This window comes from Miniopterus natalensis, chromosome 13, assembly GCF_054644295.1.
Source record: "Miniopterus natalensis isolate mMinNat1 chromosome 13, mMinNat1.hap1, whole genome shotgun sequence".
NCBI lineage: Eukaryota > Metazoa > Chordata > Mammalia > Chiroptera > Miniopteridae > Miniopterus > Miniopterus natalensis.
The window spans coordinates 329,061-341,890 of record NC_142093.1 but is presented as its reverse complement, the minus strand read 5'-3'; the positions used below and the strand labels follow the sequence as shown (position 1 = coordinate 341,890).

Here is a 12,830-nt window from a genome sequence, read left to right as displayed (position 1 = left end):
CCCCCCCTTTGTCTACCAGCAAATACGTCCGACTTCGTAACAAACAGTCCAGCAAACCTCTGTTCCGCAGAGCGTCGAACAAGCTGCCTCCGGACGGACGGCCGGGGCTAAGTGCCTGCTCCGGGGGGACCTGGGCGGGGCTTCTCGGGAAAACACTGGAGAGCGGTGTGATGCGGACCAGCTCACACCAACGCCACCCCAGCACCAGGCCCCCACGGGTGACAGGCAGCAGCGATGGGGCTGCTGGGCCGGGCGGCCCCACAAAGCTCCCGATGAACCTGCGGAGGACGGTCCCCACTCAGAGGGACGCGGCCACAGTCTGCGAGGAGAACCCAGGGGGCCTCTGGGCACGTCTGCTCCGGATCTGGGTGCCAGACGGGGGAGTTTTCAGCCCTGACCCTGTGGTACAACCCTGGCTCCGTCCTGCAGGTCCCGGCGGCTGAACTCACACTTTCTCAGTGTGTTTTCTCTGCTTTCGAGGTCACGTCACTTCTGCGGGTCCACATTCAGCTCACGGTCGTCCCTCTGTCCCTCCGTCCGCTGCTGAGCTCACCTGCCAAGCTCTCGTTTCAGTCGCTGGACTTCTCATTTCTAAAGTTTCCGTTTGGGTTTTCTTTGCATGTTCTTGCTGTGACTTCAGGTTTCTTGGCTGCGGCCCTTTTTGTGATTTGTTTCAAAGTTTTGCTTCTTGAAGCCTTTTTATCATGGCTGCTTAGACACGTCAGGTGACTCTAATTCTCCATCCCCTCCACGCCGGCGTCCACGCCGCCTTCCTGCCGGGCCCACCGTCACCTTCACTCAGACCGACCATTCCCTCGGCACAGCTTCTGCCAGAGTCGGGACAGTCAGAGGCGCGGAATGAGGAAACTTTAAAGTGCGAGCAATTAGTGAAAGCTAATTTGGCTGAGCTACCACGACGGGAGTGCTAATTGAAGGACTGGATCAAACCCTGAAATAAATTCAGGAGCAGAAATAGAAACGTTGCCAGCAATGTTCCCAGTTCAGCTTCACTAAATTAAGCTGTAATGGTTTTAGAGAAATTAAACGCCAGCTGCACCCCAGCCCGAGCTCCGGTCTCCTTCCGGGAAATGTTCAGAGGAGCTCCTCTGTAGCAAGAAAAACGGGGTAGCATCCCTCACGATTACGCGTGTCGGCGATTCGCTCGGGAGACTTTCAGATATAGAGCCTGGAGGCAGCTCAGTGTGGAGTTTAAAGCAGAACCTCCTCCGAGAGCCGGGCGCCAGCCCAGCCACGTGCTCGTGTCAGCTTCTCTCCTGTGTGCAAACGGCGACGGAAGACACGCCAGCTACTTAACTATCAAATCTCCAAACAGCTAAGGCCCCCGGATCACCAGACGCTGCTCAGCGGTTACCTGCTCTGCACGCGCAGAACACAGCACGCCCCGGCCCTGCCGCCCGCTCGCACCCTGTCCTTCAGGGGAAGCACGTCCATCGGGTGTGGGCAGGAGACAGTGACAGACACGGACGAGAGCCACCCAGGCTGTCGAGAGGGTGCTGGGTCCGCTGGCACAGGCGCGTGAGCCCAGCCATCACGGTGGACGTGTTGGGGACAGTCTGCTGTGTCCTTAGCTTCTCGGGCCAGGGCGGGAGGGCTGGACTTGAATCACAGCACTGCCCACGGCCGCCTTGATGGGCTGCAGGAACACAGGACTGGTCTTGGCCACTGACGAGTCAGGTAATGACCTGGGAGTGGACAAGAGACACAAGGGAGCCCAGGACAGTGGCTCCCATGTTGCCCCCGCCAGGAGTGGAAGCAGTCACCCAGATCCAAGGGCCTCGGTGGGTCAGGCAGAGGAGGGACCAGGGTGACCGAGAGCTGACCCCAGCCTGGTCTCGGAATGTGCTGGGAGGTCCTGGATTCAGGGCCGCAGAGGGGGAGGGGCGCCCCATCTGCCCCTGTGGGGAAGGGGCTGGGCGAGCGTCTTCAAGGCCCCGGGATCAGCCCCTCTGTGTGCAGCCTCTCGGGCCCAGCTCCTTTCAGCTTAGCGACCAGCCTCCCGGGCCACGTCCATCTTCATGTTGTGCCTCTTGGTTATATTTTAAATTTAACTTGGAAATCAGATGTGCACATTCTTTGTATAAAGGGTGTCTGTGGGAGCAAAGGGAGCTCGATTTACTGTAATAAACAAATGTATTGATAACAGCTGGAGATGCTGGTGTCCAGTGTCCCGTTCAATGCTGTTGCAGCATCAGCCACGGGAAAAGCCACGTAGGCGTGAGAACCACGGACACACGGACGAGAGGGGCTCTGTGCGTGACGTGCAGCCAGAGGGTCAGGAGGAGCTCTGCCTGCGAAGACGTTGAGGGCGGAGGGGCCGCTTCTCCCAGTCGGTGGAACTTGGGAGGATTATGATTAAACAGCACTCAACCCGGACGCCACCGAGCCCAGCGTGGAGCCCGTGTTCTTGCACCGGGTGCACCTGTGACTTCAAGGGCAGGCTCAGCATCTTCTTAGATCCGCAGTTTCCAAATGAGCGAGGGGAGCTGACGAACAGTAGGTGAGAGACATCCCACAGGCAGGCGCTGAGTTCTCCGGAGAGGGCTGGGGGCAGGGACATCGCCACAGCGGCAGCGCCTGAGAATGTGCCCGTTACACTTGCACTCACCTCAGGGCGCCTTCCAGGGCCCCTCGCAGCCCATGTTTATGTCACTGCAAAGGAGGGTTACACGCTACTCTCTGGTGCTTTTACAAAGGGCAATGGGAAGGGCGACATGTAGTCATTTCAAACCCCATCAGTAACCAGGGTGGATACAAAACGTATCTTCTTGTGTTAACGTTTATTGTATTTTTGATAATCCAGAAACAGGCAGCCCCCAACCGGCCACAGGCAAGAAGTTCACGTCAGTCAGATCCCTGGAGTTTGGAAAACGTTCCCCTACAGAAATAACGTCAGGAACGGCTGAGCCACACAGGCCTGGGGTAGAATGTCGATGATCCCACGGTTGGTGCAGCACAGCTAACGGGCAGGACCGCAGGGGACCACACGCATGCCTGGTAACACCCGTCTCGCTCCCCGAGGCGAAACTCTGCTGCTGGACTTTACAGAGTCCACTACACTCAGGGCTCTGGGCCTGGGACCAGATCACCATTTCCAGCACTCTTTTCTGAGGGGTGTGCGTGTGTGCATGCTGTTCCGTGTGTTTGTGTGTGTTTGTGTGTGCATGCTGTTCTGCGTGTGTGTGTTTGTGTGTGTGTGCTATTCTGCGTGTTTCTGTGTGCATGCTGTTCTGCATGTGTGTGTTTGTGTGTGCATGCTGTTCTGCATGTTTGTGTGTGTGCATGCTGTTCTGTGTGTTTGTATGTGTTTGTGTGTGCATGCTGTTCTGTGTGTTTGTGTATGTGCATGCTGTTCTGCGTGTTTGTATGTGAGCACATTTGTGTGTGTGTGTGCATGCTGTTCTGCGTGTGTGTGTGTTTCTGTGTGCATGCTGTTCTGCGTGTGTGTGTTTCTGTGTGCATGCTGTTCTGCGCGTGTTTGTGTGTGCATGCTGTTCTGCGTGTGTGTGTGTGCATGAGTGTGGGTAGAGGACAGATAAAGCGCTAACCTTTAGCCTGCATCACAAATTCACCTCCGTGAACAATGAAAACCTGAATATGCAGTCAGTTAATGAGAGCAGCGTTTAGAATATTTAACCCTGGAAGGCACTTGGACATATTTTGCTCTTCTCGTCAGGTTTACATTCCTGATTAGGGCCCGGCCGCAATCAATATTTTAACACAGTTATTTTCCTGGAGGTCCGAGTCTTCCAGAAACCACTCATATTTCTCCCCCCCAGAGCTGTCTCGATGCCCAGAGGGACCGGGGTTCCTGCTCATGGACACCAAGCCCAGCCACACGCCACTTTTATGGGTACGCACAGCTATGCTTGGGCAGACGGGAGCTGGCTGCAGGTGGACAAACCTGAACACCTGCGGCACTGTCTTATCTTGTAGAAAATGCAATAAAGAGATGGGCCCTCAATCGGGGCCACGAACTGGGACTGTGCGTCCTCACGTAGCTCAGGAGACTCAGCAAGTGTGATTAAGTTAAGGACCCTGAGCTGGGCAGGTGACCCAAGACCGTCCTATCCAACCCCGTGAGTCCTTAAGCTGAGCACTTTCCCACTTGGTCAGACATGGATGAGCAGATTTCAGGGAACAGTGAACACTTAAGGGGACACGTCCAGTTCTGAAACACCACGCGCATGGGGACACTGTATACATTTTCACAACCCGGATGAGAGGTAAGTGATCACACGGAATCTTTCACATTCAAACCAGGGTCAGTTAAGTGGAGCAGCTGCCTTTAGTTAGTGAGTTCCCACCGTCAGGGCTCCGGACGTCAGGCGACAAATGAGCAGCCCTGTGCAGGGAACCCCTCTGGGCACAGGGCTCCATCTGTGTCCTGTCACTTGTGTGTCCCCGGGAGGAGACCGCTGGCTGTGACATCGAGGATTGTAACACACTCTGCCTGGTCCAGGAGTGACGCACTCACTGTCGTGAGAAGGGAGGAGGGACCCAGACACACGAGCTGTTTCATGTTCTCCTCTGGGTGACAGGAAGGGACATTAAACACCCCAACAGCCAGGTGACCTCACACACACTGCTGCCCCTTGCCTGTCCGTGTAGACAATTGGGTGCAGCCGTAGGTCAATCACAACACGGACAGCATGCCCCCCATTAATGTGACCCCAGATATAACTGAGCTGCCCAAACCCGCCCCACTTTCCTGAGTAACCCGTTACCTGCTCAGCAGGCTGAGTGAAACATCGTTTTGACATGACTCAGACAAGAAATGCTCAACTTTAAAGATTTTTTCTGAAATGAATCATTACACAAACTAACTGAGGTGTGTCAGGCACCTGTAACTTTCCTCTGAGAACCGGGGGCATCACTTACCCCTGTCCTCTGAACCTCCAAGAAGGTGGCTCTCTGGAAGGCCTTTTCCCACGTGGCCAGCTCGCTGCCCAGCTCCACGGTGAAGGCGTGGCTCCTGCCGTGGCCGACCATGACGCTGAAGCTGTGCGGCCTTGGGTCCTCAACATCAGGGTCCTGGAGGCCCAGGCACAGGTGCGTCTGCGGCCAGCAGTCACCTGTGGGCCAGAACTGAGACGGCACAGGATGAAATGTGGGACCGGAAGGTGCCCCCCAGACGGAGGCTCCTGGGGAGGGCATCTGCTCAGCCTGGTGGCTGGGCCGGGTCCACACGTTGCCAGATGCCTGGTCACACCCTGGGAGGTGAAGTCAGGAGCAGAGTGTCCCTCAGCTGGCGGGGAAATGGGCCCATAAATAATTATCTGTACATAAGTTATGTCCAACTCCTAGTTATCTCTAAGCACCTTTTACTGAAAACGCTGGTAACCACACCTCTTATTCTATACCTAACTTAAAGATAAAACTCCTGAGACTCCCGGGCTCACACGTCACATGAAAGCAGCAGGTGCAGAGAGCACCTCACCTCCGCCCCAGACCCGCGGACGCCGGGCTCCTCCTCACGCCTCCGACTGTCATTCGATGGAGGATGTCACACTCAGAATGTCCCTCTCTCCCTCTGTCTCTCCATCTGTCCTTCTATCTCTTCCTCTATCCCTCTGTCCCTCTAGGCTCCTGTCCGTTTTCAGAGCTTGGTTCTCCCATTCGCTCCACAGATGCGCTGTCGAGCCCACATTGGGCGCTGGGCACAGCCTGGGGAGCTGTCCCTGTGAATCCAAGGTCCTGATGACCCTGATGACATCCATCTCTGAGTCCTAGCTCTAGAAACCCTCCCCCCTCCCTCTCTCCCCCAGAGACCCAGCCTCTCCCCACAATAATCAGCGCCCCCGAGGCAGCAGAAGACCTGACAGATGGTCACCGGCTCTGGGCCTCTGCAGGCTGAAGGCAACACCTTGACCCAAGTCCTGTGTCAGCTCCTGAGCCCTAAGGTGCAACTGGCTGCTTTTCCACAAAACCAGACTGAGGGACGCTGGGGCTGATCTCAGAGCGTCCTCAGGACCTGAAAAAACGATTCATCGACCTCACTTCACCCCCAAGCAGCCCGCTCCAGGCCCTGACATGTCTTGTGACTTTTCTCTATGGAATCAGCAGCCTACACGCTGTCGGGAGCTGGTGCGTGCTCGCGGGGTGTGCACGTGTGAACTTCCCCGGGCTCCTTTCCCCTGAGCTTTACTGTTGGCCCTTTCTCTGTCCCTTTCAGAGGTAAGGCTTTCTATTTTTACTTATTTTTAATTCTCACCTGAGGATGTTTTTATTGGTTTCAGAGAGAGAGCGGAAGGCGGGGGGGACACACTCTGATGGGCTGCCTTCTGTCTGCACCCGGACTGGGGCTCACTGCTACCTCTCAGTGCCCGGGAAGACACCCCAACCAACCGAGCCACCGGACGGGGCCAACGTAAATCTTTTAAGACTCTGCCGCTTCTAACACTCGGGCTGTCTGTCAAGGGCCAGGCCACCCCCCGGAAGGTAAACATTAAGGAACAAGCCCAGCTTCCACGCTCTGTGCTGGGCGGGGGCCTAGTTCCCGGGGCCGCTCCAAGTTGCAAACTGTCTCCTACCCAAAGATTCAAGAAAGTTTACACTTTACCTCCGGGTAGGTAGATAAGTAGGTAGCACACATAGGTGGCCAATCCCCACCCTCACCCTCGGGGACCCCGGCCCCTGTTTCAGTGGAGTTGGGGCCACTGCCTCCCCTGTGGCAGGAGCCTGGAGTGATCCTGCCAGTTCGCCTCTGACGGGGCCACTTCTGCTCTGACAGGACGTTAGGAGAATCCCTTAGGACTCTTTCCCTCCTTGTTCTAATAATTCTTTAGAGGTGGCTGCGGAACATGCTATAAAACTCTGTGTCCACTCCAGAGAGATCCCCGGGATGCAGCATCTCTGACAAGTGGGACAGCACTGGGTTGAGATGAGCTTGAAGCCAGGCGACCTGGTCCCGCCGGCCTCCAAGGAGGGCATCTCAGCTGCGAAACGGAGCCACGGGGACCAGCTCCTCGGGTGGGAGGGTCCGACTCAGCGAGGGAACCGAGAGCACAGCACAGCTCCGGGAGGCCCTCGGCCCAGACAGGTGTGGCCACCAAGGCCTCTGCCACGCAGGTGAGTAAGTGGCATCTCATTAAACATCTTTAATTGACTATCCTGTGCTGAGAGGAATCTCCCCCGGCTTCCGTGCAGAGTGTCCTGGCCGTGGATGTGCACCCCGTGGGGAGGCCGTTTGTCATTAAGTCACGGGCGCACTCAGCTGGTTGGCGCCATCTCTCATCTGCTCCGTGCTGAGCGTGAGACACAGAGCACGTAATTTTAGGACTTGGAGAAAAGCAATTTTCAGAGGACAAAGGGTCACAGAAAAACGAAACCACGACCACAGACTTGGTTTCTGGACTAAATATTAACAACGGTACTTTGAAATGGTGATTATGAAAACAAGTCATTAAAAACTCTACACTAAAGCGCCAGTTCTCAGGGCAGTTATGGATTTAAGTTCTTGAAACACGAATTAAATGCTTGTATATAATTTAAATTCATATGTGCAAAATTACCAACATCAATAATTAAATGTAGGTATCGGAGGGAGACATCATTCATTGCCTGAGTGCCTGCCCCAGTTAAGGCTTTCAAGCAGGGCACGCGACTCGCCGAATTCAGCCTGCTTCTGGAAGCGGCGGAGGCGAAAGCGCACCACCTGCCCTGCACCGGGCAGGCCACCTTCCTCCTGGCCGGTGTCGTGGGGCCCGAACCCCTCGGGGGCATGCTTTTTACAGCAGCGGTCGGCCAGCAGTATCAGCTCCGGCTGCTTCCGACCACAGGGTGTCGGCCGTCAGCGTGTCTCCCGGTCTCCAGAGACCAACCCTCACTATGAGCCGGGGCTCCAGTCACAGCGGGGACTGGGTGGGCCCAAAGAAATCCCACGGTCAGTCTGGCGTCCCCAGGGGGGAACTCCTCCAGGGTGAGAGTGAGTGTGTGTGTGTGTGAATATTTGGCAAATAATAATCTATCATGCGCCTAAACTCAGTGACAACGAGTTCTCATTTCTTTCCCACATTTTTTCATTTCAGGTTGAACATTCTGAGGTTGCTAAGGACCTTTATCACTGAGATAACTGCGTCCCAGGTCTGTGTGACTTGGTGGCATCAGCATTAAATATCCTGCCATCTTCACACCTAAATGTCAGCCCAGCACGGCCGCCAGCAGAGCTGCACCCGGGCCCTGGAGAGCCCGAGTCCCTGTGGGAACAAGGTGCTCGTCACAGGTGAGCTCCCTCCAGGAGAAAGGGACCCGGGTTTTGTGGTAATGGATTCACTCCCTAGGAAATGTCCCACTACCCTGGGTCGTTCTGGAAGCGGGATCTGAAGGCTGTGATGACACCGCTCCTCCGACGGGAGCAGGTGTGAGGCGTTATCCTGGTCGGCTCAGGCCAGGCTGAGACAAGAAAAGCTTTAGACACAGGTTTGCACCTGGTTTGTTAACAACTTACAACAAACTGAAGTTCCTGAAACATTTAATTGTAGTAAAAAGTGACTAAAACACACTCTATTACATGCACTCAGGTGTGCGCACACGTACACACACAGTACACACATGCACACGCTTGCACGCACACAGACACGTACTAACATGCTCACACACATGCACACACACAATACGTATGTACATGCTCACACAAGCATGCACACGCACACTCACGCACACTCACGCACACGCTCACCCCGTCTGTCCTCTGTCCCTCTGCCGTGATGAACAGCAGATGACAATTTGGGGACGTGCTGGTGAGATGAGCCTGGGTCCTTGTGTTATTTCACTGCTTCAATGCGGTGAACAGATACTCCTCCCTCTTCAAACCCAACGGGCACCTAACTGGCATGAGAGCAGCCAACGCACAGACACTCACCTCGTGGACTTTAAACAGCACCTCACAGAGGTTATAGGTTTTTTCTGCTCGGACCCAGTCCAGTGTGCTCACCTGCAAGAAAATAAAACGTGTGCGTAAGCTTTACATTCTCACAAAAAACAAAACAAAAACCACTAGGAAGGTGACCCTGTGAGGTGGCGGCCGAGGTAAGTGACTTGGTGGAGGCCCCTGCTTCACAAGGGGCACAGTGAACCCTCACACTGTGCACTTTTAAAAAGTTACGGTTTTATTAGTAAATTATACCTTAGTGAATGTGGGAAAGGTTTAAATGTATCCATGGAAAGAAACGTGTGACTTGTAGTTGGAGAATTTAAACCCAGGTCCCAGAAGGACGGTCGGAACAAACTTCAGGGCAGCTGTGGGTGCTGGCGAGTGTGCGCGTGGGCAAGGCCGTGGGTGCTGGCGAGTGTGCACGTGGGCGAGGCCGTGGGTGTGAGGCATTTATCGGAGACACAGAACTTGCTGTGCACAAACTTACCTGTTACACACAATGGGTACAGTTTTGGGAATTCATTTGGGGCTTTCAGATTAAGGATCAACTTTTAGGTTACATTTTAAGATAATGTATATATTATATATAAAATGTGTGGTGTATGTGTGTGTGTATATATATATATATACACATATATAGAGAGAGAAAATAAATGAAAATTTCCAAGTTGGAGCGTGGATACTGGAAGCTAGTTCTCTCTGACGAGGCTCCCGCCCCGACTGGGTGGTTCGGATTTAGTAAGTAGGGAGCGGGGCTCAGGGGTCTCGATTCTTATTTTTAGGTAAATTCATTTTTCCCGTATTAAAAAGCACTCTGAGTGTGAGACCCTGTGGGCAGCAGCCGCAGTGCCGCCTGGTCAGAGAGGCGGCGTCTCAGGTGGGTTAGTGAGTGTTCCCAGGTGCGCACTGTTCTCGACGGTATTTTAGGAAAACTGTTCAAGGGTAAAATCCTGCCCCTTTTAAAAGGAGGAAAGACGGATGGGGGGAGAGGACGACGGCTTGTGGATTAAGAAAACTATACTTACAGAGCAGATGCAGGTTTAATCACGATTTGTGTTACACAAAATTCCTTATTTTGCAAACTGGATGCTCCATGACAGAACTTGCTTAAATCAAAGGGTCTCTCACAGGAAGCAAACCTGACTTATTTTACAGTTTCCCAGGGTGAAAACTTCTTTTTCCCCAATAATGACAGTTGATAGCTTTCTGCGTTATCTGACCACAGCTGACTTAAGCGCAGCAGAGGCTCTGACTATCGGCTGCAACACCTGGCGCCCAGCGCGACTGTGGAGCAGTCAGCACGCAGCCGGGGCGGCACTGGATACATAGTTGCCTAGTATTTCTTCAGTCTACAAATCTTCACTTAAACTATTTCCAGGTAAAATTTTTAAAATGATATCTTGCCTCACTGACATTCTTAAAATTGCTTTTCATAGTTCTTGCATATTTATAGGCAACTCCTGTATAATCTAGGTTAATGCTGTAAAATCGATTTTATACTGTTATTTAACACCTTTTAATAGTGTTTGCAAACGGGAGTATCTGAAACATCATTTCTCAGATTCCAATTTGCAAATAAGAAATAAATATTCTGGCTGCTAGAGGCGGCTCCCGGGTTAGTCCCCGTGTTCGCGGCACCTTCTGTGCTCCGGGGTAAAACCGCCCCCGGGCTCGGCTTCCTTGTCAGGAGAAAGCAGGGGCCACCCCCTCCTCCCTTTCTTTCTTCCACCCCCGATCCCTTGTTTCCCCCCATTTCCCTCACCTGATGGGGCTCAGGAACCATCCTTGGAAACAGGACTTTATCTTTTAGTTTTTCCTAAATGACTTGCCACAAAATCTTTGGGTCTTTTAAAGGCTCATTTAAATATTTTGACAACAAGTGCTGGGAAATGGCTCCGTGAATGTGGTTCAGGGTTTAGGAGCCACAGTCACTGCCCCTGGAGCAAGAGTGCCCGGGTGGTGACGGGGGACGTGCGGGCGGGCGGGTGGGTGAGGAACACGCGGCACGTGCTCACGGTGGGAGGTTATTCGGCCTTTAGAGGAGGGAACCCTTTCATTTACTTTTCACGCAGGAAGTTCCGTCAACACGGTAGGTAACTTGTATCCAATTTTTTAGGCACCTGAAGATACCGGGTGGTGCTTGCCCTGCGTTCAGGCTCCAGGAGGCGAAATCGCCTCGACTGGTAACCCTGTGGGCAGGGCCCGGCTGAGGAAACGGCCTTGGCAGGAACCGGAAGGTAAGACTGAGAGCCGCGGGTTCCCCAGCAAATTTATACGACAGACTCAAACTAGGCTGTTTGTTTTAATGAAAGTCGGACGGTCTGAGGGAAAGAATAGCTTTTAAATTTCAGTATTTGGCCATAAACTAGAAACACCCGAGAGAAGGGGTTTGTCCGTTGTCTCTGTTTTGGATTCTGTGGCCACAGGCCTTCGGCATCCCCTCCTCCCCATCAGCGGGAGCAGGAAGTGCTGGGCTATCGCAATGGCTGTGCGAACGGAAACGAATGGGTTAGTAAACGTATGGATTTAAAGCAGAGAAGCCCGTGATCCCCACGCAGAGCCCCTTCCAGCCACGTGGGGATGGCGGGCAAGGGCACGGCCCCGCCAAGCCCAGGTCAGATGGCGGCTTCGTGTGGGACCCTGCTGGCCACCCTGCCCCTGGGGCCTCAGGAGCATCCTTACCGGGGGCGTGTTGAAAACGTAGAGGAAGGAGCCTTTCAGGGCCAGGAACTTGGACCTGAAGGTAGGAGAGCAGTCGGCACCTTCGAGTCTCTCACTGACCCAACCCATGTGCACGACCTGCGGAGGAAACCATCAGGCACACGGTCATTCCCGAAGGACAAGGCCACGCCATCTGCAAGGACAGCCTCAGCTCCGGGCTGAACAGAGGAGCCGGGCTCCTTTTCTGCACAGAAGCAGCCAGGCCCCCCCAGAGAGAACCTGTCAGGGATCCATGTGCCACCCGACTGCAAGTCACACAAAAGACACTGTTTCTCTGGAGACAGCTGTCGGGAGGGACGCCAAGAACCACGCCCCCGGCAGCGGGTGGCTGCCGGGCGCCCTCCAGGGCCGGCCAGCGTCTCCTCCCTGTACCCGGCTGACAGAGCCGGGCTCCCCGTCCAGCAGGAATTGCATCCCCAGGGGAAATGGGCGGTTCCTGTTCCGGCCAAGGCGGCAAGACACAGATTACTAATAATCTGGAGTGTCTGTAATTTCGGGGGGAACTTGAGATTCCATAGGTAGTTTAATTCTGCCCAGAATAATTAGTCAGAGTAAGTCACAGCTCAGCTATTATTGGAAACACTGGCTGACTTAGGAATCTTTTTTTTAGGTACATGCAGTTCATAAATAATTTTAAGGGAAGTTAATTTTATCTTCTACATTATGAATTTTCTAATGATTTATTACATGTCCCCAGAAATGTATAATTTTATGAACACCTGCCGGACTGTACGACCACATTTAAATTAAGAGGACCTAGGCACTACGGTAGAGGCGTATTTTCATTTATCCTGCCTGACGGCATTTCTGCAGGAAACTCTTGTTGTTTTACCTCAACGAGAATGAGTCAAGGTAATTAGTCAGCATCCGCCAGACGAGACGAGAACAGCTGGTCTTTCTCACAGAAAAAGCCAGACCTGTCCGAGCTGCTCGGGGGCCTTTCCTTTGTTGTGACTGGGTGGGCAAGGCGTTCACATCTCCCTTTAATTCGGGTGACTGAGAAGAGATTTACTTTGGAGACACAGAGAGCTGTTTGCTGTTTTACTGGGTGGACCTATGCTCTGGTTTGCCTGAGACAATTCAAATTTACACCTATACAAACTCTTCATTTTTTGGAGAAAATGTGAAATAATTACCTACCAAAAGCACAGAAATACTTGGCTGGGGGTAATTCTTTAATAGTCCTACAACCAGAGAACTAATGAGCTGTAAATAA

General features: G+C 53.4%; 1 protein-coding gene across 1 annotated transcript in view; it reads right to left on the bottom strand.

Moving 5' to 3' along the window:
• Positions 1-12,830, bottom strand: part of SNTG2 (syntrophin gamma 2) — a 46,623-nt gene that overhangs the window by 3,309 nt on the left and 30,484 nt on the right. Inside the window, exons 12-14 of the mRNA XM_087823895.1 lie at positions 11,576-11,692; positions 8,882-8,953; positions 4,900-5,106 (exon numbers count right to left, since the gene is read on the bottom strand). Coding sequence (XP_087680021.1) covers positions 4,900-5,106; positions 8,882-8,953; positions 11,576-11,692 — 396 coding nt within the window. The remainder of the gene's footprint in view (positions 1-4,899; positions 5,107-8,881; positions 8,954-11,575; positions 11,693-12,830) is intronic.